Source organism: Carettochelys insculpta, chromosome 3 (genome assembly GCF_033958435.1).
Source record: "Carettochelys insculpta isolate YL-2023 chromosome 3, ASM3395843v1, whole genome shotgun sequence".
In the NCBI taxonomy this organism is placed as follows: Eukaryota; Metazoa; Chordata; order Testudines; family Carettochelyidae; genus Carettochelys; species Carettochelys insculpta.
The window spans coordinates 34,627,301-34,653,909 of NC_134139.1; the positions used below are offsets into that span (position 1 = coordinate 34,627,301).

The following is a 26,609-nucleotide window of genomic DNA, read 5'->3' on the forward strand; positions in this document are numbered from 1 at the left end:
TTAGTTATGCCTTCCACCATGTTACATACGCTGCTAGTTTCATTCTTTCAGATTGCTAGTTTTACTCTTTGTCAGGCTAAATATGGAGTAAATCAGTAGTTTAACTCCAAAATTCTTTACTTTAACCGATCAGATTACTGTGTGTCTGACTAAGCGTGTTGCTAATTTTATCCATTACAGTGACTTCTCAAGCCAGGGCAAATGTAAGTTCAGTGCGAAGTAATAAAGTACACTGTAGGAGACAGTGAATCAAAGGAACAAATAGTTGTTTGCAGATTAAATTAAGCAGATTTTGTCATCAGTAGTATATGAAGAGGCATCTTCTCGAGTCATACTGACAGCCAGGAAAATACCTCTACTGTTCATAAAAGGTAGCCAAGTATTAGGTATTTATATTGTAGTAGCCCCTGGAAATCTAAGATGAGATTGAAGTCCCATTGTAGTAGATGCTGTACAAACACATACTTGTTGGAGGGGAAACTGAGACACAGAGGAGTCAAATGATGTGTTCATGGTTAGACAGCAAGCCAGTGGCACAGTTGTGTATAGAACCTATGCCTTCTTTGTTCCAGTTCAGTGTTGTACTTTGATGTTAACTAATTAGAATATGACCATGCACATCATTGTTGCTACAGGTGTTCTTTATTCATCTTCCACATAACTTAGTAGTGATATCAGCATGCAATAATTTCTTGACAGCATCGGCATGAAGATTGCAGTTATTTATTCAGTTGCCTCTATATTCTTCTTTTATTAATAAAAGCCCTTGCAAAGCGTAGCGCATCCTTGCATGATTTTTCATTAACAAGGTTAGACACTAGCGACAAAATCTTCTCACACGCTGTTTGTTGAGATTGTAGTTATTTTAAAAAAAAAATGATTTCGTCACCTGTCTTAAAAAGTGAGACTGTTGGGCAGGGAGAAGTTTGCACCTCTAGTTTAGCATTATTATGTTTGTTCACTGAAAATAGAATTGTCAGATCCTCAGTGGATCTGTTGAAGAATGTGTGTAAATGTTAGACAATTCATTAAATATAGCATTTCCTTGATCATATAAAGTAAATTTCAGGCATCCTATCAGATAACTGTTATCAAGATAAAGTCTAAATTTATTGTAAATGAAGGCATGTTTCCCAGCATATAAAATATAGTACATTTTATTAGTTGTGCTCCTGGTTGATAACATTTTTTAACTCACCAGTTGTCTCTTTCTTGCTTGCTTTCTTAGTTCCATGCAATGGATACATTACATAAACACAACTATGATTTGAGCAGTGCTATTAGTGTTTTGGTACCACTTGGAGGACCTGTTCTATGTAGAGATGAAATGGAAGAGTGGTCAGCATCAGAAGCTAGTTTATTTGAGGAGGCTTTGGAGAAATATGGCAAAGACTTCAATGACATACGACAAGACTTTGTAAGTACAGGACTAATACACTTTTTTTCTTCCTCTGTATTTTAGCTATGACAGCTGTAATTGGTTTCCATTGATTTGGAAGATTAGCTGACGGAGGAGATGCTTTTGTAGTGCCAAATGAATAAACTATATTATCAAGATAAAAAAAAAATGAAGTCCTTCCTTGCTTTTCTTAGAAACAAAATTGTCCATGTCTGGGGCACCTTGTATTAAATGGTTTGATGTAAAAGGGAAGGTTTCATTTACACTGAATTCTAATGTAGTTTGACTGGGATTTTCTCAGGGTCCTATGAGGAAGTTTGGTGCCCAGATTCTGTTTAAATTCAGTGGCAGTTAAACAACTAAGTCCCTCACATGTGTTCAAAATCCCAGCCTTTCCTGTCATGTTTAACAGTAAGGGAAATTTTTAGGCAGAATTTCAATATGCACCTTGTCGAGCCATTCGGATGCATTAGACATTTGTTACTTGTGGAGGGTGAAGGAAATAACATATCGCTTCCGACTCTACTCTGTGTCTTCTGTGAGTGATTGCTTACTTCAATTCCAGTTCAGTGTGCGTGTGCTGCATGCACAATTGTCAGAATGTTTTTCCCCGAGTACAGGGGTGGGCAGTAATTTTTGATTGGAATCTACTCCAAGCAGTTGGAAAGTGGCCAAGGACCACACTCTTCCATGATATTAATGGAGGAGGAGCGGTGTCTGGGACACAGGTTGGATGCAGAAGGGAGCTTGGGGCAAGGGATTGGGGAGCACTGGGGAGTGTGGGGTCTGTGAGGGAGTTTGAGTTGTGACCTAGGGCAGGAGACTGGGTTTGGGTTGTGACCTAGGGCAGGGGACAGGGTGCAGGTTTATGTTGTGACCTCAGGCAGGAGGGGGCTGTGACCTGGGGCAGGAGACTGAGGTTCAGTCAAATAAAAGATATTTTATCCTGGGAGATTTCTGCACACCAGGGGATGCAGAATTCATACCTTCTGCAGGTTTGTTGTCTTCCCTGCAGAAAAATGGGGTGGGGCGGGGGGCCGGGGGGAAGAAATCTGTGGGGAACACATTCCCCTTCTACAGCAGCTGGAGCACATCTGCTGGGAGCAGCCAGTTTGTGGCTATGGCTACACTGCCATTCTTTTCAGTGTTACTTTTTTAAGCTGTCTAACATGAAAATAAGTGAGGTTAAAAATGTACGTTCACACAGCCATAGCATTTTGAAATGGAGCATTCACATCTAAAGAGCCCTGCTTCAGAAAAAGAACGATACGTTCTGGGCATGTATCTCACTCTGCCTTGCATCTCATTTCCTCACTAGACATTGTGAGGAAATTGTCCCATTAGCCTTGCTCTTCTTGGATTCTTCCTCCCCGTTTCCAGTTTTCGCATGCCATTTTAAACTCCTAGAGCTAGCCCAGCTTGCTAGCATCTGCAGGCAGCAGTAATGGATCCTTCATACCAAGCTGTCCTGTCAAAGCAGTCACAGATCTGGGATGCTGCAGATCAGGTGGTGTGGTCAACACGCAGTGCAACAGCCCTAATATTGAGTTTTCTGTCCCTGTGGGCAGAAGAGGAGAAGGAGGCAGAGGAGAGCTGCTGCTGACTTATGTCCTACAGGGGCAGACAGTAGCAGATGCTTCCTGCTCTGTCACAGTGCCTGGGCTCAGTGGACTGTCACCTCTTGGCCAGGAAGACCTGCATGGAGTGGTGGTATTTCTTTGTCCTGCAGGTGTGGGATGATGAGCAGTGGCTACAGAACTTTAGGGTGTGTAAAGCCACCTTCCTTGAGCCCTGTGCTGAGCTGTCACCAGAACTGCAATGCAAGGACACCCAAATGAGAGCTGCTTTCTCCATAGAAACGTGTTGCCATTGATCTGTGGAAGCTGGTGACTCCTCATTGCTACCACTCGGTTGCCAATCAGTTTGGAGTGGGGAAGTCAACTGTTGGAACAGTACTTCTGCAAGTGCACAAGGCAGCCAGTCATATTTTGCTGCACGGAATTGTGAATCTGAGGAATGTGAATGAGATTGTGGTTGGCTTTGCGAAAATTGGGTTCCCTAATTGGAGGGGCAGTTGAGATTCATATTCCAGCCCCCCCCCCTCGTGTGTGCGCGCGCGCGCACACACACGCACACGTCCTAACAGTACATCAACCAGAAGTGGTGCTTCTTGATGGTGTGCCAGATGCTTGTAGATCACCATGGCCATTTTAGAGAAATAAATGTGGGGTGGTCTGGAAAAGAGCCTGGCGTGCATTTTCAGAAACAACAGTCTGTACCAAAAGCTTCAGGAAAGCGCTTTCTTTCCAGACTGCAAAATAAGTTTGTGAGGGGAGGATAGAAATGCCCATAGTGATTCTGGGGGACCTTGTCTACCTCTCACACTGCTGGCTCATGAAGCCTTGCACCGAGCAGCTAGAAATCAGCAAGGAGCGATTCAATAACAGGCTCAGCAGATGCCATGTGGTTGTTGAATGAGCTTTTGGACACTTGAAGGCAAAGTGGAGATGCTTATGTGGGAGCTTTGACCTGCTTCAGGATCATATCCCAATGGTCCTGGCCATGTGTTGTTGCCTTCACAACTCACGTGAGACTAAGGGAGAAGCATTTGCTCATGGCTGGAGTGCAAAGGCAGAACATCTGGCCAATGAGTCGGAGAAGCCAGACACTCATTCTGTCAAGGCAGCCCATAGGGTACGATTAATACCAGGGAGGCTCTGATGAGCCACTTTGACGATGAACTCTGAGATTATTCTGGGATTTGTTGGTACATGGGGCTGGGTGAACCCCTTCCTGCCTCCCTCCCCCAGCTCCTGCTACCGATGTTCCTTAAATGAAGAGAACTGAACTCAGCTTTGTGTTTTCTTTAATTCAGCTCTGTGCAAATTCAAAACAATAGCAGCAGTGGGATAAGCGTTGGGGATATTGGACAGAGAGGGAAGAGGTAACAGATCGCAGCTGTGACAGAGACCAGCCATATCCCTGCCCATAGCTGTGGCGGGGGGAATGAAGTGGTTCAGGAAGGTGAGTTGGGGTGAGGAGACAACATGCCAGGATGGGCTGTGAATTGGGGTGCGTGGAGAGGTCATGACAGCAGAAATCAGCTGGTTTTGAAGGTGGGGTACCCTTTGCCAGTGCTGCTTGTTGGTCCAGGTTATGGAGCATATTAACTCAGTGTGCCCCTCTGTTGACCGGACTATTCTGTCAGTGGCTTGGCCCCTGAGATGCATCTGTGCTGCCCTCAGGCTTTGCCTCCCATCTCTCAATTGCTTTCATCTTCCCTAACCTGTACTACAGCACTGCTATTCTCTGGTCAGACATCTCCATGATTTCTGTGACGATTTCTTCTCTTGAGCTCTTCCTGTGCCACCTGCGGTTCAAAAGGCAGATAACTGGGTCATCTGTCATCCCAGAGGCAGCTGTTAGAAAAACAAACCCACACACCCCTACCAAACAAGTTAACCCTCTGTGTCTCATAACAATATCTGTCTGTTATGGGAGACCTTGCGGGATTGCAGCATTTTATCAACAGTTCCTGCATTCCAATCTCTCCTGGGAAATTTTATTTTAGTGCTGCACTCTGAATGTAAACCTCCTGTGAGACCTCGGAGACCCAAAGATGGTGAGCATTTAGTCCCACTTTTGGGAGGGTTGGGAACAAACAGGGTAAATAGAGGTAACATTGGGGGAGCAAAATGTGATGAGGGGGTTTGATTGGGTCGTAATGCTGAACACCTCTCCTATATTTTAGCCAGACACTGGTTTGTATCTCGGTTATAACCCTTTTCTCACAGAGAAAGTGAAATCAGTTCATGGGTGTCCCTGTTCCTCCATTTCCCACATAGCTGGGGAAAAACTGACTCCTCACTCCGTGCGCTGAGGAGGTCAAGCAGTTCAGTGCGACTCCAAGCAAGAGTCCTTTAGGAGCGATAGCCATCCTTCGAAGACTGATCTGCAGAAGCTATGAGGGCAGAGAAAGCCAGCAGATGTAGTGCAAGGATGCGACATGGCTGAGGAGGGGGCAAGAAGTGTTTTTTTAAATTTGTGGGGCTTGCAGGAAGGGGTGGGGCAGTTTCTGCTCACCTGGGGAAAAAGCCAGCAGATCTCACAGAGCTGACTACCTGGGGAAATGCCTTTTAAAATTTCTGGGGCTTGCAGGGGAGGTGGTGCATCTTTGGGTCACCAGGGAAAAAGATGGCAAAGCTTGCAATGCTGACTAGAGTGACTACCTACCTGGACATGATGGGAAGCTTCCCTGGCAGCCAATGAAGTCAAGAATACCTGTGTTTGGTTCACAGTCGTTTTCAACCTTGAAAGAGGGGAAGTGGTGGTCTGGCAAAATTCATTTGCAGAGCTGGAAGAATTTTCAGGAAAAAAGCCCTCAAATGATTTTTCTTGGCTGTGTGAATGCTTTGGGGTAGGCAAACCCTGAGAGAGCAGACCAGTATGGGTGGCTGCCTGGAGTGGGGAGAAGAAATGAGGCTTGTGTGTGTGTCCATGTTGGGACGCTTAATGGGATGGTATAGCACTTACCTCCGTGTGAGTGAGTGAGAGATTTGCTTTGTTCCTCTGAGTGCTGTTGCTGTGTCTGGGCTTGGTGGCGTAAGGCTGTGTGAAGTAGACTCTGGCCCTGAGGCGGAGCAGAAATGTGACAAGTAGAAAGGCAGGCTGCTAATAGGTCATTTTATTAGTAAACCTACGTACTATATAGATGTCAGTCTGTATTGGAAATGCTGTTAATCTGAAGAAGTGGGTCTGACCCACTAAAGCTCATCACCTAATAAATAATTTTGTTAGTCTTTAATGTGCTACATGACTGCTGTTTTGTTTTGTTAGAATACAGACGAACATGGCTACCTCTCTGTTAACGTTCCTAGACTGTTAAGTCTTCTTTACCTTGCAAGAGTGGTGTAAGGGAACCTTATTGTAAATGACAGTATTTGAATCCTCAGCTAGGGATGTCTGTGCACTTTCAAGCTTTTTTTCTGTGCAAGAAAGGCGCAGTGTGGTTGGATTACAGCTCAAAGTCTATTTTACTTAACCATTTTAAGAATACATCAGCTCAATAATTATCAAAACTGTATGACTTTCTTATATATGAGTCCGAGCAGTTTAAAGCTACATTCTACTTTACAGAGGACCAAACACCAAAATATAAGTCATGTAACTTCAATGATCATCCAGGATTATAACTGGAATGCAGGGTCTGGGTTACCAACTATTCGTAGCTTGACTTTTCCTGTGTTTGCAGAAAGCTTTAACAGTCATTGTTTCTTGTTTTTTCTCTGTATGGTAGTTTTAATAAATTACCAAAATAAGTGAAACTGGTTGTGATTATAGTCCATAATTTTGATAAATAAAATACTCAAAAATTGCATTTTTGGCACAGAATTTTGGCTTTTCATGCAGACTCTCCTCCCATTGCTCAAACACTTTTATTTCTAGTTTGGTATTTGTCTGGCTGTTCTTGAAACTGGCATACCAAAGCTGACATGTTGAGGGACTATGAGGAAGTTTGTGCCTCTAGTACCAGTGGATGATCTTGTGCCCCTGACGTGCAGCCTTTTGAACAGATGTGAGTGTGTTGCTGCAGGCCTTTTGACATTTTTAAGGAAGAAAATGTCCACTGGATTCAGCCTGTGCTCATGGCAGAAAATTACGTCATATAAGAAATAGTTCTATTAAAGTTAATTATATTTAAGAAAAAAATGTCATTTTGATAAGGGCTCACACTTTGTGTTAAGTTTCCATTTATAAATAGGTTATAGAGTTCACAAATGGTTAATAGATGTGTTAATACATGCTTCCTCAGATGTTATAGCATTCAGTTAATAGGTTGCACCTGCTGATGTGCTTAACAGCTATCTGCAACACCACTAGTAGTCATGTTTAAAACATCTGTTAACATTCATTCATCCTTTATAAACAGAACCTTAATGTAAACTTCATTGTTGGGGTTTTCTACATAATTCTTTTATTCTTTATATAATTGATTATATTTAGACTTGGCAGCATTTGATTTTTAATCTGTATAATTGACATATAACATCACTGTTTGTTTGTAAGCATCCTTTTACTGTTTATTTTCACAGTTGCAAGAGATCAGGGGAAGGGTCAGATTGGGTCAGATTGTAATTATTCCATGGCATTAGACGTTGAATCTGAAAAAGCTAAAACACAAATTATCAACATCACATCAAAATACACAAAGTAAACATCCTTAAACATCAAAATCAAGGAGCATTATTACTTTATCTATCCCTAAATTGTGATTATCATTGAAAATAATTTTAATCAGCTTGTGTATACAGTGAAAACAGTTTTTATAATTATGTACCATTAATGTCCTATCCTTCCAAGTTTAATTATATGATGTTAAATAAGTTAAATTCCGTTTATATGCACATACTTGATCACTCTTGTTAATGCATTAGAACATTGCATTATGGATCCAAAGTAATTTTTGCACATAATGCTGGAAACCTAAAACAACCTACAGAAAACTATTCAAAATTCTTCTGACAGACCAAAGAATTGAGGGGGGAGCAGGGGGGGAAAGGGAAAAGAGACTTTGTTCTTGTTTAAATGAGGGTAAATAGAATGAAAATTATTGTTGGACTCTGTTGAAGGAATATTAATACTGAGTCAGAGAGTAAAAACTGATGGGAATACAGATCAGTTTTGTTCTCTGAAGTCAGAGTGGGATTGCCTCCTACCCTCAGTTACATTCTCTACTTTTAGAAAAGCTGCATGTCACCTTTAGAATGTCCTTAGAAGAGCACATCTTTCACATATGTATTCCTGTAGCATTAGTCAGTTAGATTTATAATGAGACTTATGTATAACAGCTAGTGTTTCCAGGCTTTCGCTCATTTAAAGCGTTCTGGCATTCAGTGGGCTCTGACTTTTGTCTTTATTGAAGATACAGAGACTGTAATTGCATAAGATTTTCCAAAGCTATTCCCATAAAATATCTTCAGAAGTTAAAAATAAGATAAATATATTAAAATGTTATAAAGCAAGGGTGGGCAAATACTGGTCCGTGGGCCAGATGCCGTCTGACAGGGTTAGTCTCTGGCAGGTCCCACCTCTGCTAAACTGTGCCTCCGTAGGTATCAAGCGATTGCAGATCATTGGCTGCGGATCTCTGTTTGTGGTGGAAGGTGGCATAGACCAGGACATTAACCCTGGCAAACCACCACTTTTTTTTAGTATTGGAGGGGTAGCCGTGTTAGTCTGGATCTGTAACAGCAACGAAGGGTCCTGTGGCACCTTATAGACTAACAGAAAAGTTTTGAGCATGAGCTTTTGTGAGCACAGACTCACTTCATCAGATGCATCACCAGCATCTGATGAAGTGAGTCTGTGCTCACGAAAGCTCATGCTCAAAACTTTTCTTTTAGTCTGTAAGCTGCCACAGGACCTTTCGTTGCTGTCACTTTTTATTGCCCAATCCTGATATAAAATTTATGTATTTCCTGGACAGTTTTTATAGTGTAAATTAATAGGGTTAGTAGTAAAATTACTTTACTAATCACAGGTGAGCCTAGAGGTAAGTAATGAAAATCATAGACAAAAATGTTTACACCAGTAAATTTTAAAAGTGCTAAAAGTTTCCATCAAACCTGGAATCCTCTCAGGCTTGATGTGTTCATGAACATCAGCTTCTGATCTCAGAAGTTTATGAATGCTGGGTAAAGATTTTTCCACACAGCTGTATCCTGCCAATCTCTTCCAGTTGTTCCCTGAAACAGTTTTATAGTCTGACTTGCTGGTTTTGTAACAATATAAACTTAATAAAGGGAGAGGAAACTTATTAAAAAATCAAACAAAATTCAAGTTAGAAATAAAGGCGTTGTCTTCTAAAATAATTTGTTACAAGACTTACTCCTGCTAAGGTTAAATAAGGTAATACTTATGTGAGGAGTTGTGCCTGGGAATCTTTGCTTATATATTTTGGCTCAGAGATGACATCATAAAATTACATTAATATCGAAGGAAAATCTGGAGTGCTGTTCTAAGCAATTAGCTTAGACATTTTGATAATGTGGTCAGGGTGACTCTTGGCTACCATGTGTGAGAGAAAGTGGTTGCTTGTGACACTCAAACATGACATCTTGAAGGTATGCTGCTTTCAAAATAGTTCTGGATTTTCAACAGTGGGTAGCTGCATTTGCTGCTATTATACTGGGGTTCTTTAGAGACGATACATTTTGCGTTCTCTTTTACTCTTCGAGAGTTTGTAATAATTAGCACTATATAGAGCTTGACATTCAGAGTGTACAAGAACTCAGAGTACCAAAAGGAAATAACAAGCAGGCTTCTAGTACGAATCTGGTGGGGTGGGGGTGTTTGAGCCCCCACTCTAAATAGCACCCTTGCCCCCTACATCCACACATGCCATAACCCCTTTCTCTGAGCCCCTCCTCACACCCCTATCCTCCTGCCTTGAGCCCCTCCTCACACCTCTGGCCCCCTGCCATGAACACCTCGTCACATACCCGAAACCTGAGTCCTGCACCCGCCCCCACACACTCAGACCCCTCCCCTGAATCCCCAGATGTCCTGATATTTGCACCCCCCAATACTTACCCGGACCCTTGAGCCCACCCATACCCACAACTCCACACTCAAATTTCTTACAGAAACTGGGGTAACACAACACCTTGCCCTGAAGCCCCCCTCCCACTGGGGGAAATGTGATACAACAGTATCTGTAAGAAGTGTAAGTTGCTTTCACACCATTGTGCACCCAAGTACTGGATGTTGGCTTAGCAGAAATGGCCCAAAAGGGTCAATCTGTGCTCCTTCCTGCGTTGCTTGGGTAGAGTGCTCTTAAAACACACCATTTTTTATTTTATTTTAGGATTTTTTTATGTACAAAAGAAGCTGCACCAATATTGAAAAGAGAAACATGTTTACACAGGCATAAAATATTAATTGCAGAATAGTTTGTTTTGTTACATTATCTGGAATGTATGAGAATATGGAAAACAGCTATGCAACGTGGGAAACATGTCAGTCAATATGGGCAGTGGAATTGGGAGAGGTAGAAGATGAAAATGTTAATGCTTACTGTTGAATTGAAAGAGTTCTAAGATTTGTACTAGGTATTACAACCTTCTCCTTAAACTCTTAATACACTAATCAGGTTTTAAAGAGGTTTTTGTAAATGGGAAAGGGTGCTTTGGAAAGTGAACCTTGCATTGCTGGGACTTTGTAACATTAGTCTCCTAATGGGAATGCAGAAGTTAAGTTTCCTAACCTAATGTCTGTGAAAAAATCATAAACAAAATAATAATGTCTTCAGCTCTTGGGAAAAAGCTGTGTGGCTGCTGTAGGGTATTGCCCCCTTTACTTCTGTGCTGCTGCTGGCTTCAGTGCTGCCATCAGAACTGGGCAGCCAGTCAGCATCCACCCAGCTCTGAAGGTGGAGCAGAAGTAAGGGTGGCAGTATGACAAATCTCCTAGAATACCCTGGTTAACACCTCCCCTCTGCCCCCCACCCCCATCTGCTTTTGGGTTGGGACCTCAAGTGTGAGAAATGCTGGTTTCCCTCATGGTGACAAGTATCAGAGAAGATACGGTCCTCGCCTACAGACAGCCTGCCAACCTTAAACAAATTCTCACCAGCAACTATAGACCACAACGCAGTAACTCTAAACCTGGAACCAATCCCTACAACAAACTTCACTGCCAACTCTGCTCCCATATCTACACCAGCGATGTCATCATAAGACCTAACATCAACCATACCATCAGGGGCTCTTTCACCTGGACATCTATTAATATAAAATATGCCATCATGTGCCAGCAATGCCCCACTGCAATTTACATTGGCCAAACTGGACAGTCTCTGTGTAAAAGAATAAATGGACATAAATCAGACATCAGGAAGAGTAACAAACAAGAGTCTGTAGGAGAACACTTCAGTCTCCCTGGACATTCAGTAAGAGATTTAAAAATAGCGGTCCTACAACAAAAAAATTTCAGGAATAAAATGCAGAGAGAAATTTCAGAGCTGCAACTGATTTGCAAATTTGACTCTATCAACCAAGGATTAAACAGACTGGGTGTGGCTGTCCCATTACAAAAGCAGTTTCTGCACTCTTGATGTTCACACCTACACATTAACTACTGACAATGGCCACACCCCCTCTGACTGAACTGACTTGTTTTCTTTTCTCTTGATGTTCACAGCTCCACACTAATGCCGATAATGGGCCACATCCACCCTGACTGTATAGACCTTGTCAGCTCTGGCCTTCCCCTTTACTGGGAACCCCGTCTTTAAATCCTCCTCTGAAATACCCTCCCCCACACTCATGTGTCTGACGAAGTGGGTCTTTGCCCATGAAAGCTTATGATCCAAAATGTCTGTTAGTCTTTAAGGTGCCACAGGACTTCTTGTTGGTTTCCCTCATGAAATCTGCACAGCATGGGGTAAAAGTACAAAAAAGAAAAGGACTTCATAGGGGAGATCAGATTTCATGGTCCATGACACATTTTTCCACAGCAGTGAATCTGGTGGAACCTGAAGTGATTTCAGGCAGAAACCTGGCATGGCAGCCCATCCCTACCATTAGTACTGGCTTTACTAGCGATGGTGGAACTGCCAGCCTCTGTGATATTTTCACTGAACTAATCTGCCTGGTGTATCATCGCATGTGATGTTCTCTTGAGACTCTCAAGTCAGTCTGGAGAAGGTGCTTTGTTCTAATTTTGTGTTATTTTCTCCCTGTCATTTAAAAAAGAGGGAAAAAAATGTGAGAGAAATGTATTGTCAAATATGGTAGTGCACTAGATTCTGCATTGACCATACAGAACCAATGGTTTAGGCATGATGCTTAAAAATATTCACCCCCATTTTTTGTTTTACTTTGTTTTGTTTGGATTAATTCTGAATCTTTCTGACACACAAAGAACATTTGCTCCCCTTTTAAAACATATGAAGTGTATACGTGAACTTTGTGAAGCACTTTGATTTTATTTAATTAATGCCAAATGTGTTTCAGCTCCCTTGGAAGTCGCTGACTAGCATCATTGAATATTATTACATGTGGAAAACTACTGACAGATATGTACAACAGGTAATTTTATCACTATTTATGTGTGAATGGAACTGTAACATTCTAGAATAGTCTTAAAAACAATGGACTTATACAAAAATTGTGTAGAACTAGCATTTTATAAGCCCTTTCATATTCCTTTCCTTTTTTACAAAGACCTTCTTGAAAACTGTTTCTGAAATTTCAGGTTTTAAAATTCCTAATTTTGTTTCATCTGGTTTTGCGGCCATTTCATTTCTTCAAATTTAATTACCAATCTAAAAGATGTTTAACGGGCTTAAACAGTTTCACATTAATATAAAGCATTTTGTTCCCTGGAGTACAATGATTGTATATTTAAAAAAGGAGAAAATTCTGAAATTATTGAATTTCAATCATTCGTATTCTCCTTTGATACTTTTATTTTAAATTTCTGAATGAGCCATTTTGCAGAGTGAGGTCACATAAAACAACACTGAAGAGGAAGGAGAAGGCAATCACAGTACTGTGTTGGTTCATCTAGTTAGTCTCATGAAACGCAATTATCTCCTCTTCCATAGTAGTTGTTACGGGTGCTGTTTGTTCATTTTTATTTTTATATGTTGATGAGAAAGGAAGTAAATACCAATATTAAAAAAAAAAAGGAAGCCTTATCTTTCAGTTATAGTTTGTCATTACATCACAGAAAAAGGGAAAAGAATATATTTAGGACCAAATTCTGAGTAAGAGTCAGAGCTTGCATTAAAGAGCTTTGATTTGCTTAGACAGGATTTGCATCTGAAGGATGGAATTCTCAGCATTTCTGCTTTTCTGCATAACAGAGCTGTGACTTCTGCTGTGGAGCATGGGGTTGGGGAATGGGCTGTGACTCTCTTCGAGTCTGTGGTTTTGGCCCAGCGATTCTTTGCTGCTTACTAGTTGTGTTGGCCACTCCTTGCAAGCCCCACAGACCTTCATGTTCCGTGAAGAGTTCCGTGGCACACAACGAATGTGCTGACGACCTGCCTGAATTCTTTGCTTCCTGCATAGCAGAAGTATATTCATAGAATCACAGAGCTGGAAAGTACCTCAAGAGGTTACTGAGTCCAGCCCCCTGCCCCAAGCAGGATCAACGCTAAATAAGTCATCCCAGTCATGATTATGTCAAGCCGGGACTTAAAAAACCTCTAGGGCTGGAGATTCCACCACCTCCCTAGTTACTGCTTTCTTATCCCACATTGTTTACCTGCATTGGGGTGTCAGAGATAGTGGTTGTTGCAGGATTTGCTCCCTTTTTGTTTATTTACCATCTGTATTTTTTGGTTCAGCTGCTCCAAAATACTTTAAAATATTTTCTTTTGCTTTGTGATTTTACAGTACAGTTATTTAAATCTATAACTTAATCCCTTGAAATCAGTCTGATATTGCATGCAGACTGCTGAAAGTAAAACTCTGGCTATTAGATAGGTCTGTGCAGCATTTTCAGGTCCCATTACAGTGTATCAGGGAAATCATTGCTGTAGCCTAAGTTCTATTTTATTGATGGTATGGATTCATCTTCTGGTTGCCAGTGCACGGAAGTGACAGGAGGAGGGTGTGTCATTGTTTGCTGTGCTACTACAGCATATATGTTCAGATTGTTTGAAAATTATCATCCTTGCATCTGTTTCTTTGTGTCATAAGCTTTTATCTTGGAAAGGTTTTCCCAGTTAGGAAGTTGAACCCATAAATATACCCACAACTGAAAGCCGCCCCCAGACGTTCATCGTTAAGGGTATGTCTACACATAGTTATTTTGCAGTAAATTTGCTAGCATCTACACAATGCAACCGCTAGTCCAAAACAATTTCAAAATAATTTCAAAATAGAGGTTGGCTTATTTTGAAACAGGTAAAACTCGCTCCACAAGGAACAACATATATTTCAAAATCACCATTTTGAAATAGTTTTGGAGGGGTAGCCGTGTTAGTCTGGATCTGTAATAGCAACAAAGGGTCCTGTGGCACCTTATAAACTAACAGAAAAGTTTTGAGCATGAGCTTTCATGAGCACAGACTCACTTCATCAGATGCTGGTCTTGGAAATCTGCAGGGCCAGGTATAAATAAGGCAGAGCTAGTGTGGGGATAACAAGGTTAACTCAGTCAGCAAGGGTGAGGCTTACTACCAGCAGTTGATCTGGAGGTGTAAACACCAAGGGAGGGGAAGCTGCTTTTGTATTTAGCCAGTCGTTCGCAGTCTTTGTTTAAGCCTGAGCTGAGGGCATTGAATTTGCAGATGAATTGTAGCTCAGAAATTTCTCTTTGGAGTCTGGTCCTGAAATTTCTTTGCTGTAGGATAGCTACTTTTAAGTCTGCTACTGTGTGGCCTGGGAGATTGAAGTGCTCTCCTACAGGTTTTTGTATATTGCTGTTTCTGATATCTGATTTGTGTGTGTTTATTCTTTTACGTAGAGACTGTCCAGTTTGTCCGATGTATATAGCAGAGGGGCATTGCTGGCACATGATGGCATAAATTATATTGGTAGATGTGCAGCTGAATGAACCCACGATGGTGTGGCTGATCTGGTTAGGTCCTGTAATGGTGTTGCTGGTGTAGATATGTGGGCAGAGCTGGCAACGAGGTTTGTTGCATGGATGGGTCCCTGAGTTAGAGTGACTGTGGTGCGGTGTATAGTTGCTGGTTAGGATTTGCTTCAGGTTGGCAGGTTGTCTGTGGGCAAGGACTGGTCTGCCTCCCAAGGCCTGTGAAAGTGGGGGATCATTGTCCAGGATGGGTTGTAAATCCCTGATGATGCGCTGTAGAGGTTTTAGCTGAGGACTATAGGTGATGGCTAGTGGTGTTCTGTTGGTTTCTCTCTTGGGCTTGTCCTGTAGTAAGAGGCTTCATGACACACGTCTGGCTCTGTTGATCTGTTTTTTCACTTCCTCAGATGGGTATTGCAGTTTCAAGAATGCTTGGTAGATATCCTGTTAGGTGTTTGTCTCTGTCGGGGGGGTTGGAGCAAATGTGGTTATATCTTAGTGCTTGGCTGTAGACAATGGATCGTGTGGTGTGTCTGGGATGGAAGCTGGAGGCATGAACGTAGGCTTAGTGGTCAGTGGGTTTACGGTACAGGGTGGTATTGATGTGGCCATCATGTATTAGCACCGTGGTGTCCAGGAAGTGGATCTCCTGTGTGGACCGTTCCTGGCTGAGGTTGATGTTGGGGTGAAAGTTGTTGAAGTCCCGGTGGAATTCCTCCAGAGTCTCCTTCCCATGGGTCCAGATGATGAAGATGTCATCAATGTAGCGTAAGTAGAGATGGGGTAGAAGTGGACGAGAGCTGAGGAAGCGCTGTTCCAGGTCAGCCATGAAAATATTGGCATATTGAGGGGCCGTGCAGGTACCCATAGCTGTGCCGCTGATTTGAAGGTATATATTGTCGCCAAATCTGAAATAGTTGTGTGTGAGGATAAAGTTACAGAGCTCAGCCATCAGATGTGCTGTAGCATCATCAGGGATACTGTTCCGGACAGCATTTATTCCATCTTTGTGTGGGATGTTGGTATAGAGAGCCTCTACATCCATGGTGGCTAGGATAGTGTTTTCTGGTAGGTCATCAATGTATTGCAGTTTTCTCAGGAAGTCAGTGGTGTCTCGGAGATAGCTGGGAGTGCTGGTGGCATAGGGTCTGAGGAGAGAGTCCACATATCCAGACAGTCCTTCAGTGAGAGTGCCAAAGCCCGAGGTGATGGGGCATCCAGGATTTCCAGGTTTGTGGATCTTGGGTAGTAGGTAGACTAGCCCAAAAACCCGTAGGAGAGCACTTCAATCTCCCAGGCCACATAGTAGTAGACTTAAAAGTAGCTATCCTACAGCAAAGAAGGTTCAGGACCAGACTCCAAAGAGAAATTTCTGAGCTACAATTCATCTGCAAATTCAACGCCCTCAGCTCAGGCTTAAACAAAGACTGCGAATGGCTGGCTAAATACAAAAGCAGCTTCCCCTCCCTTGGTGTTTACACCTCCAGATCAACTGCTGGTAGTAAGCCTCACCCTTGCTGACTGAGTTAACCTTGTTATCCCCACCCTAGCTCTGGCTTATTTATACCTGGCCCTGCAGATTTCCAAGACCAGCATCTGATGAAGTGAGTCTGTGCTCACGAAAGCTCATGCTCAAAACTTTTCTGTTAGTCTATAAGGTGCCACAGGACCCTTCGTTGCTGTTACATTTTGAAATAGGGGCTGTGTAGACAGGGAATAGAGCTTGTTTCAAAATAAGCCGTTGTGCGTCCATTGGCTCTGCTTCAAAATAGCTGAGGGCTGTTTCATAATGCATTTCCTGTATAGCAGCGTTATTTCTGAATAAGCATTCCAGAATAGTTTATTTTGAAATAATGCTGCTGTGTAGACATAGCCTACATGTGCAAGCCAGTGATTTACTACATCATTTTTCAGTTCTTCATCGTCAGCTGGGCAGTGAGGGATCTGGAGTGATCAGACAGTTGAAAGTGTAAATAAAACTTGGTGCTTTGGTGGAATCGGTTACTGTTACTGATAAGAAGCTTGCAAACTAACCATGAGAGAACTTGAGCATTTGTTTATCAAAAAGAAGGTTGAAAGTAAGAATGAATAACATTAAAAATTGAGTCCATATTTACCCTGTTAGTTTGATCAGGTGATTGATTACCATTACTAGAAAACTTGGATGGAAATCTTTGCTCAAGAGCAGCATTTCCCAAATTCTTTTCTTTTCAGAAGGGGAGGAAGGCCCAAAGGGACTATGGGTCTAGTTGAGATGTATGGATCCTTTCAGCTTTAGATGGCTGGTTCTAATCTGAAAACTTTACTATTCAATAACTGTTTATTCACTGGTGTGAATTGGCTGGGTTATTTCAGTCCAGAGGGTAGGTTCCCATATGACAGTTATAGAGTAGAATCGCAGTTAGCACCATCTCAGGAGTGGAGGTTGTTCGTAACTCCTAAATGTTTGTAACTCGGGAAAAAAATGTTACACTTGTTTTTTCAAACATTTACCACTGAACATTGACTTAATAAAGTTTTGAAACTTTATAGTCCAAAAGAAAAATGGAAAAATGCTGCTTCCACTTTATTTTTTTTAAATTGCTTAGGTTTAACACAGTACTGGACTCTTTTTTTTTTTTAAACCTGCTGCTGCTTGATTATTTAGTTCTGGGTCCAAATGGGAAACGAGGTGCATGGTTGACTGGTCAGTAACTCCCATGCTTATAAATCTGAGGTTCTTCTGTAGCTGACAATCTTGTTTGGCATCTAAAAGCAATGATTTAATGTTTGTGGGGACTCATTTGCCACTTCATCTCCAGAAGGTGGTCCTGCCAAGTCAAGGTGAAGAGAAATAGGCGTGGCAATCTCTGCTGCCTGTAGTTAACCACTTAAATAGATAAATCCAGTATTTCAATTATCATTTCTGTCAGTCAGTCATTTTTCATAAATACAATCTGATTGAACAGCATTTTGGAACTGAATGAGCCCATATGACTCACTCATTGTTAGTCCAATCTCTTGTATTCCCATATGACTAAGCCTTAAGCAGAAAAGATGTTGCACAAATGAACTAAGGACATGTTTCTGCTGCCCTACAGTTCAGATTACTGGGATGCAAATAGGCATGTGCACTGTAACTCCTGTGCATGAATTAAAAGGTTCCTGCTTCACATAAACATACTATTTGACAGGGACTGCATTACTGTGAACTAGGAATCTTTTTACTTTGCACTCACAGCATGCACATTGGAGAGTTATAGAGCTGCACTTTTGTGTCCCCAGCTAGTCACATCCCCGGCCTAGCAGTGTAGATATGCCTTAGGCCTTTATTGTCCTTTCTGCAAACTAATTTATTATGTTACACAAGACAGGCATGTAACCTGTTTTATTTTTTTATTTTCTTTTGTTAAAAACTGGGTATCGCAGCACATTCATTTAAATGGGGAGACTGTACATTCTGCAGGGCTCTGGTGTTCAGAACATATGCTCCTGGGAAGGGACAGGATTTATTTATCAAGCATAAAAGACTGTGGGTGCATTCTTAGTCCCATTAAGTCAGTTCTCAGAGTAATATATTGTAAAGTCAGGGTGACCAATTACCACAGGGTGACTCCTGTTTAATTTATGCTGTAGTACTCCCCTGAATTAATTCCTATTTGAATTAAAGTATCTCTTTCAGGAAAAAAAATCCCCTCCTGGTTTAAAAATAGGCAGTGGTGTGGAATCAGTCATACCTCTTATGAAGTTTTTCCTATGGTTCATTACCCTCATTTTAAAATGTATTCCTTGTTTCTAGTCTGAACTTACCTAGGTTCATTCTCCAGCCATTGGGTCATGTCATATCATCTTGGCTAGAAACTTTCTCACATGGTTGTTTATACTCTTGATCAAGTCACCCTTTAACGTTCTCTTTAAGTTAAATCCTAGCATAGGTTGAACCTCTCTAAGACAATAATGGTAATGCTGTAAGTCTAGTCCCTATTTTACTTCAGCATAACTCAGTTTTTCCAAGGGACCCCCATTCTATATTTGTTCTTTCAAAAATCAGAAGTGCCAGTGAGTTCAATGGGTTTACTACAAAACTAAGAGCATGCTAAGCACAGTCAATTTTAGCTTTTTTGGTAACTTAAGTCAATGATCTGTGATTTAAATCAATGAAAAAAATGCTGGAATCTATGTTATCTTTAAAAAAATGCCAAATACCACAGCTGTGTACTCCAGACAGCCCTGACCAGTGTTCTTGCTAATCTTTTCCATCTATGTGCGGAATAATTTTTATGTGCATGAATGTGCACCACCACTAGAAACAAAACAATCTAGCTGTTAGTGCTCTGCTAATCAGTTGGGCAGCATTTTAATCTCTCTTGATTGGCCACACAAGCGCTCAGCATACAGGGAACACTGTCTCTGACTAAGATGAATGGGGCAGTTCAGACCTTCTGAGGTATGTTTTCAGGCTGTGCCAACCCAGGCAGTTATTCTGTGTGCATATATTATCCAGATTATTTCAGGCACCATGAGGAATGAGCATTTGTTTAATGAAAGATGTGATTTTAGGGGGTGTAATTCTGCAGCAAAGGATGAAAAAGTGTGGAATACATGAGCTCAGTTAATAGGCTCCATCTGAACAGCAGTTTGCAGTGATTATGAAGATACTTTTGTTTATTGAAAAATTTCCCAGTTGCCACTCAAAGCCACTCATTTACCTGTCAATTGTTGCTGTTGGAGGCCCTTTGCATGGCTCACGTATGGGGGGTTCCCATCTCATCACAGCATGTTAATTTACTGCCACATCAGATGGAAAGTTACGCTATAAGTACTGTTGGAAAGGGACCCATTTTTGCAAGGAGCACCCCCAGTATGAAGCTGGGCTGCTGCTCCTAATGTCTGGCACAGGTGAGATAGAATGATGTATTTTTTGAAGTGAATGCTGAAAACTAGCCATTGCGTGTGTGTGTGCTCTCTGTCTTGCACACGTTTCTCTGTGCCTGTCATTTCTTTTTTCAGTATTGTAAAATTGGATGTGCGGTAATATTTTTGTTGGTGCTCGTGAGCTTTTTATTGAGTTGCTGTGCTTTAAAACTAATAAAGAATTGCAGTGATATTTGCTTTGAGATATTAGTTCATTTGAAGGCCTTTGTGATCTCACAAAAGCCAAGTGGAGGTTGTCTTTAAATATTTTCTTTGCAGTGATAAAAATTATTAATATATTAAAATAGCATTTAATATATTTGTCTTTTCAATTAGAAACGCCTGAAGGCAGCTGAAGCAGAAAGTAAATTGAAACAAGTTTATATCCCAACCTAGTAAGTATAGTAAATGTTTATACTTAAGTTGCTTTGATTGAGGTGACATAATGGATAGATAAAAATGCACAAGTCATTTTCAGATGGCAAGCAGACGTGAAAGAAAATGGCCCTAACTGATAATGCTCTGGATGTATGTAAACAGTGCTGAATAAAACAAACATATTAAATAACTTGATAGCTACTAAGATTTTGATCCTCCTGTGGCTTATTATTGTCATATGGTTTTGTCTGTGGATGCCTGTAACACACCCAACATGATTAAGGCAAGGACTGATGATGACATTTTCCTTGTGAGGTCCCTGTATTTAATCCACCCATTTCTTCTTATCCACCATTTTCTTCAAATAAGATAAATAGATGTAAAATCAAAGATAATTAGACTAACTAAAATGCTATGTGAATTGGGGATATATATATAATATATAAAAAATATAGTGTGCCGTTGTATTATTTATAACACAGATTTTGTTAAGTAATCTCTTCAGAATCTCTCAAGAGTGCTGTTATATTTGGGAATAAATTCAACATTTCAAAGGCTAAGCAACAGGTTGTTAAATCAGATCCTTCTGCATTACAATTATAGTTTAATCTTGTTGATACAATATATTTTAAAGTAAGTAGGTAATAAGAGAAAAAGGATATGGTAAGGCTTAAATGATAAGGCTATGGACAGCTCTAAAATCCATTCTTTGTAAACTAAACCTGATTAACAAAATTTTTTTATTTTTGTGTTTTGTCCTCATAGTATGTTTAGCTTTTGGGCTTTTTGGATTTAAATTTAATGCTAAAAATCTCTTTTTGTAAATGTGTGGTTTAGGGGAATGAGCAATAATCCATGTATTAAATTTGATGATTTCTTCAGGGCTTGGAAATAGCAAGGATTAGGGACAAAATTTGCCCTCAAGCTCTGTTCCAACTGTATTGTACTTGCCATATATGTGTAGATTTCCTGCTGACATAAGTGGTAATTCTGTGGATAGAACAGAATACCTGAAAAAAGTATGTTTGCTGTAGAGTCCTCTGTAAACCACGTACAAGCTTTCATGCAAACTCCCCTCCCCTACCCCAAGGAGGCTTATTAGTATAAGGTGGTGGATAGATCGAAATACATTTTATCTTTTAATCAATCCCAACCTTCTGAAAATATCTCAGTGAGTGTTAAAGCCCAAACCAGCACCGATAAAATGAAAATATTTTAAATGATGAGGATAATTTTGGGCAATGGATAATTTGTGACATTCTAAAGCCAGAGCAATTTTCTGGCAATAATCGTATGTGTGCGCAATCACCAACAGTCAGTATTCCTCACACAATTATGTTATGCTATGTTGGTGGTTGTGGCAGGTAAATAATAAAAATAACACTTAGTACTTATATAATGCTTTACACATTCAATATCCTGGTACCATGTTTGCTCAAGTCAATATAGTGATGTGTACATTGCACCTTGGATGCTTAGCCTTCGCTTGTTTTGTACTGTGGGTGAGTATTGACCCTAAGGGAAAGTAAGCAGTGTTCCCACATGGGAATTGTACTGAATCAGACACGGAGGTTGGGTTAGTCCAGTATCCTGTTTCTGTTAATGGCCGGTAACCAATGCATCAGAGAAAAACTGCAGGAACCCTTCAATGGATATAGATATAGATATAACTTAGCTGTAGTACTGTTTCTGGGTTTGTGGGTTGTACTGGTCTTATAAATCTCCCCTAGTCCATGAGAGGAGGTTGTTGCCAGATCCTGTCATTCTAAGCTGTTTCCATGGACTTCAGTAGTAGTTCTGGGCTGAGAGAGTATGTGAGATCCAGCCCACTAGCACTGGTTTATGGCCTAAGCCTTTGGTCCTTACGCAGGAAAAATGTGTTGAAAGCAACGTGAATATTGCTTGAACTAAGAACCAGGCCGTATATTTCTTTGATTCATTCCCTTGATCTCAGTAATTTTACTTCAGTAAAAGTTTGGATTTTTTTTTTTTTCCTCCTAACAAATATTCTTCCTGGCTAGAAATGCCACATTTTTTAATTTGGTGGAGTAATTGAAACAACTTCTGTTGCTGAAGGAGACAAAAGTTGGAGCTACACAGAGTCCAGGGAAAGTAATCAGATTACTACTGTATGCCACACAGACGGAACAGATCAGTGGTGTGTAACCTCCAGCATGAGAGTGGTATGCTGTTCGTCAGGATTAGCCACTAGTAGGCCACAAGATGGTTTGTTTACTCAGGTGTCCCCAGGTACGAAGCCCTGCAGCTCCCAGTAGAGGTGGGAAGTGGTGTAGGCCAGGCCTGCCAACCCTGACAAAACTGCCCCCCTTCCTGTCCCCTGCAGTAAATTGTGAGGCATAAGGAATTAAGATGTATTGCAAGAGACCATTTGAGATGAAGTGGACAATTAACATTGTGGCAAGTCATAGAACAAAGCGGGGTTAGTGAGTTACAGATTGTTGTTTTGAGACATAAGACTAGTGCCTCTGTGGAGCCCCTGATTTTTATTTTGGTGAAGTTATACATTTAAGCTCCTAGAGCTGTCTTTTGAAGGTGTTGTGCAGATTTTTCTGGGGACTGAGAGGCCAAATACCAAGTCATTTTGTGGATCTGTTCCCTAGTATGTTCAGCTGTGAGACTGAATTCTTTTCCTAGACCTGAAGAAGAGCTCTGTGTAGCTCAAAAGCTTGTCTCTCTTTGAATGGAAGTTTGTTCAACAATAGATATTGCCACCCCCACCTTGTCTCTCTCATATTTTGGGGATAGTACTGCTACACCCTGCAAACAAGATGCTTTCAGATATATTCTTAATTTCTCCATAGTTTGAGATTAGCATTTGGTGCATGCGTTAATTTTGTGTGTGTGCGTGTAAACAAACTGTACATTTTCTTAATACAGTATCTCAGAATACTATTACTGCTTAATCCTTGTATGCCACATAGAGCATAGGTTATCTCTAAGTCTCCTTCGCTTTACTCTGTCTTCGGACAAAACTTCTGGCTGGATCCGGGAGTACCCCCAGTTGTCCTTCAGTCTCAGTAAACCATCACCATGTTGTTCGAGGGCTTCCTCTTTTGCATTTTCCTCGCGGGTTCCATGTGAGCTTGACGGACTACGCTGGATGATCTTCTGAGTGTGGCCTAGTGATCCCCACTTTCTCCTCTTGATTACACTGTCAATTGGTTCTTGTCCTGCTCTGTTCCAAAGCTGTTCATTTGTGATGAAGTCTTGCCATTTGATGTGACAGGCATCTGTTTATGAATGTCTGTAGCTTGTGATTTGAAGACTTTTAGTAACGCCAGGTCTCATATCCATACAAGCACACACTCTTCACATTTGTGTTGAAGATCCAGTTTCGTCTTCACAGGTATTGTTTGTGAACTCCATGTGGGATGGAGAGTCTTGAACACAGCTGTTGCTTTCCCTGTCCTGGCACTGATATCCTTATCTCTTCCTCCATCTATGCCCATAATGCTCCCCAAGTAGGTGAACTGTTCCACATCTTCCAGGTTATCCCCTCCCAGTGTGATGTTAGTGTTGTTGGACTGGTTGATCCTCATTTTCTTGGCCTTTCCCTAGTTAATGCTCAGTCCAGTCATTAAGACAGTTTTGTCTCGTGTTGTGACATATTTGTAGAAAGAGAATTTTATGTCTGCTTTGGTAAGTAGGTCTGTGCCCTGCTACTCATTTTCAAGTGCAAATTTTCTTGCGTGAACATGAAAGCTGGGCTGACTGGTTCAGTGAGAAAAATGTTACCTAGCTCTTATATATAAACTTGTCATCAACAAAAAATAACAGATCACCATGTGCTTTTATGTAAAATGGTTTGGTAAATTGGGCTGCTTCAAACATAGCCTTGCTTACTTCCCACTCCACATCCTAAATTTATTTTACACAGGTAAGTCATTTTTGGACCCTATTTATGAGAATCCACTTTTTACATTTTGAGGGTTCCCACTGTGTGTTCAAGTTTTGTGCTTTCTGGTGCTTGAGAGACCCACTGTCCACCCCGACTACAGTTATTGGGAAGTTCCCAAGAAGCACAAGGTTTAAAGAAAAGAGCAGAGGTACTTAGCAAAGAACCTTCTGCTGCTGGAAAAGGGAAAAGATCTGTTCCTTGGCTGTTACTGCCAGTTGGGAGGGCAAGTTGGATCTTCAGAGATATTGAGAAATGGTGTCTTGTTCATTGCTAGCCAAAACAGATTTTTGCTGATAATTCAAGAACACAGTGATTTCCATCATTCAGTGGGTTTTGGGGTATTTTGGTGGTGAAACCACGTGAAATGTATCACCTGGGTCTTGCAAAGCCTTTCAGTAGTTGTGCATATAATCAATTCTTTTTGTCTGTAAACTTAAACAGTTTACAAGAGGAACATAGAAATAAATGTTGTTGCTCAGAAGAAATTCTTACAGATGGTGGAGTTCATAAACCAGAAACACAGAATGAAATCTTGCTCATGTTAATTAACTGGCTATTAAAATATTTTCTGAGAGCTTATTTTTTATTTTATTTAAAGCAACAAACCAAATCCAAATCAAATATCCAGCAACAATGGGAAGCCAGGTGCAGTGAATGGAACTATGGGAGCAACTTATCAGACACAGACCTCACTAATAGGCCGGGCTTGTGAAAGTTGCTATGGTAAGAAAGGTGGAGCATGGGGTGCGTATTTGTTTATCTGTTACCACATTCCAAGCAAACGGTAGGTAGTTACAGTTGAGAAATGCTGCACGTTTAACTCTTCAAACAGAACTACACCACTATAATAGATAAACTTCATTACTTTAGACCAAGTTTATGGATCGCAAACGAGAATCAACTTAATGTGCTGGACTTGGTCCAGCTATCTTCTATCTTTGGAGCTCTGCATTCAAATCCTGACTTCAGTTACAGGTGAGAATGCATCTTGTGAGTTTAGGAGGGTCACTAGTGGACTTTATCACATAGCAAAACTCATCACAGAAATTTGCGCTTGGAAAGGGAATAGGATAAAATTTGGCACAGGTGGAAGTTTCAGCTCAAAAGAGGTTGCCAGACTTAAAAAGAGATGAGCTGTGTTTCATATTGAAAGCAAAATTAAACCTATGGTTCACTGTCTTCCAGTCTGGAGATTCCTCTGTGCCAAAGCTCTTCGCTTAGGCTAGCTTTAGATTTGTTCAAAAGTAGACTTAATGGAGGCCAGATTAGATCCATAAACACTAGTTTTCTGTGATGCATGAAAAGCAAATGTTTTCACCTCTACTGCAGTCTTTGTGGCTGTGGGTAGATAACTGGCAAGTACCCTCACAAAGCCATGTACAGTAAACCCTCGATCCGGTGGACTAATCGGGGGGAAGGGGTGTTCTTTACCGCCAAAGGTCCATTAAATGTTTATACTGTATGACAATGCACGGACGTTCCCATTCCATCACTCACTCCTGTCCTCTGCCCCCTCCCTTCCCTTCTCCCCTTCTGCCTCATTCATCCTCTCACACCTGCATCTCCCTCTCCCAGTTACCGGGAGAGGAGCTGCATGCCAGCCTGGCTCCTTCCACCTCCCGTGGCTCTCAGCAGGCTCAGTGCTGCGGCTCCTCCAGCCCAGCAGCCCTAGCCACTCCTGCGGCCCTACCCGCAGAAACAGCTCCTCTGGCTCTGGTGGCCCCAGCTGCAGTGGTGGTTCCAGCCACTCTGGTGAGTCACTGGCATTTAGTTGGGAGAGCAGAGGGAGAGCTGGCGGACAGTGTCCATTATTTCCAAAGTCTGTTAAATTGGGATCTGTTAAATTGAGAGTTTATTGTATTATTATTTTGATTGTCTTCATGCACAAGAAAAGACATAAACAAGATTTGGCGGATTGTTTTGTTTTACTTCAGAGGAAATAAATCAGTTTTTTCCTAATGTTGAGAAATCACAAATTGAAAGCTGATAGGGAAATTGATTTATTTTTCCATTAATTTTTTAAAAATTTTGTAAGATCTCCGAATCACCTTAAAGTAAGTTCTCTTTTTTCATTTTGCTCGTTTTGTAGTACTTCTTTTAATAATGCTCTTGAGAAATAGTAATAGCATATAATATTCTTGAATTTATTCTATGTAAGACAACATACATTAACTCAGCTGTATTCTTTTCCTTATCCTTAGCCACACAGTCTCATCAGTGGTATTCTTGGGGTCCTCCTAACATGCAGTGTAGATTGTGTGCGCCATGCTGGATTTATTGGAAGAAATATGGTGGCCTGAAAATGCCAACACAGACAGAGGAAGAGAAACTCTCTCCCTGCCAAACCTCAGAGGTAGGATTATGTAGGCAAATGTTTCTGCTATAAATATGACACATTTCCAGAAGTTATTGTGATTTAAAACATGTTATATGATGTTTCCTGTGCCTGTGCTGAGTAATTCAACATTT

General features: G+C 41.1%; 1 protein-coding gene across 2 annotated transcripts in view; it reads left to right on the forward strand.

The window, feature by feature from the left end:
* MTA3 (metastasis associated 1 family member 3) overlaps window positions 1–26,609 on the forward strand; it is a 178,072-nt gene that overhangs the window by 126,101 nt on the left and 25,362 nt on the right. For both annotated transcript variants that reach the window (XM_074989605.1, XM_074989606.1), the window contains exons 9-13: window positions 1,229–1,417; window positions 12,415–12,489; window positions 20,180–20,238; window positions 24,739–24,863; window positions 26,342–26,493. In XM_074989605.1, the coding sequence (XP_074845706.1) occupies window positions 1,229–1,417; window positions 12,415–12,489; window positions 20,180–20,238; window positions 24,739–24,863; window positions 26,342–26,493 (600 nt within the window). The remainder of the gene's footprint in view (window positions 1–1,228; window positions 1,418–12,414; window positions 12,490–20,179; window positions 20,239–24,738; window positions 24,864–26,341; window positions 26,494–26,609) is intronic.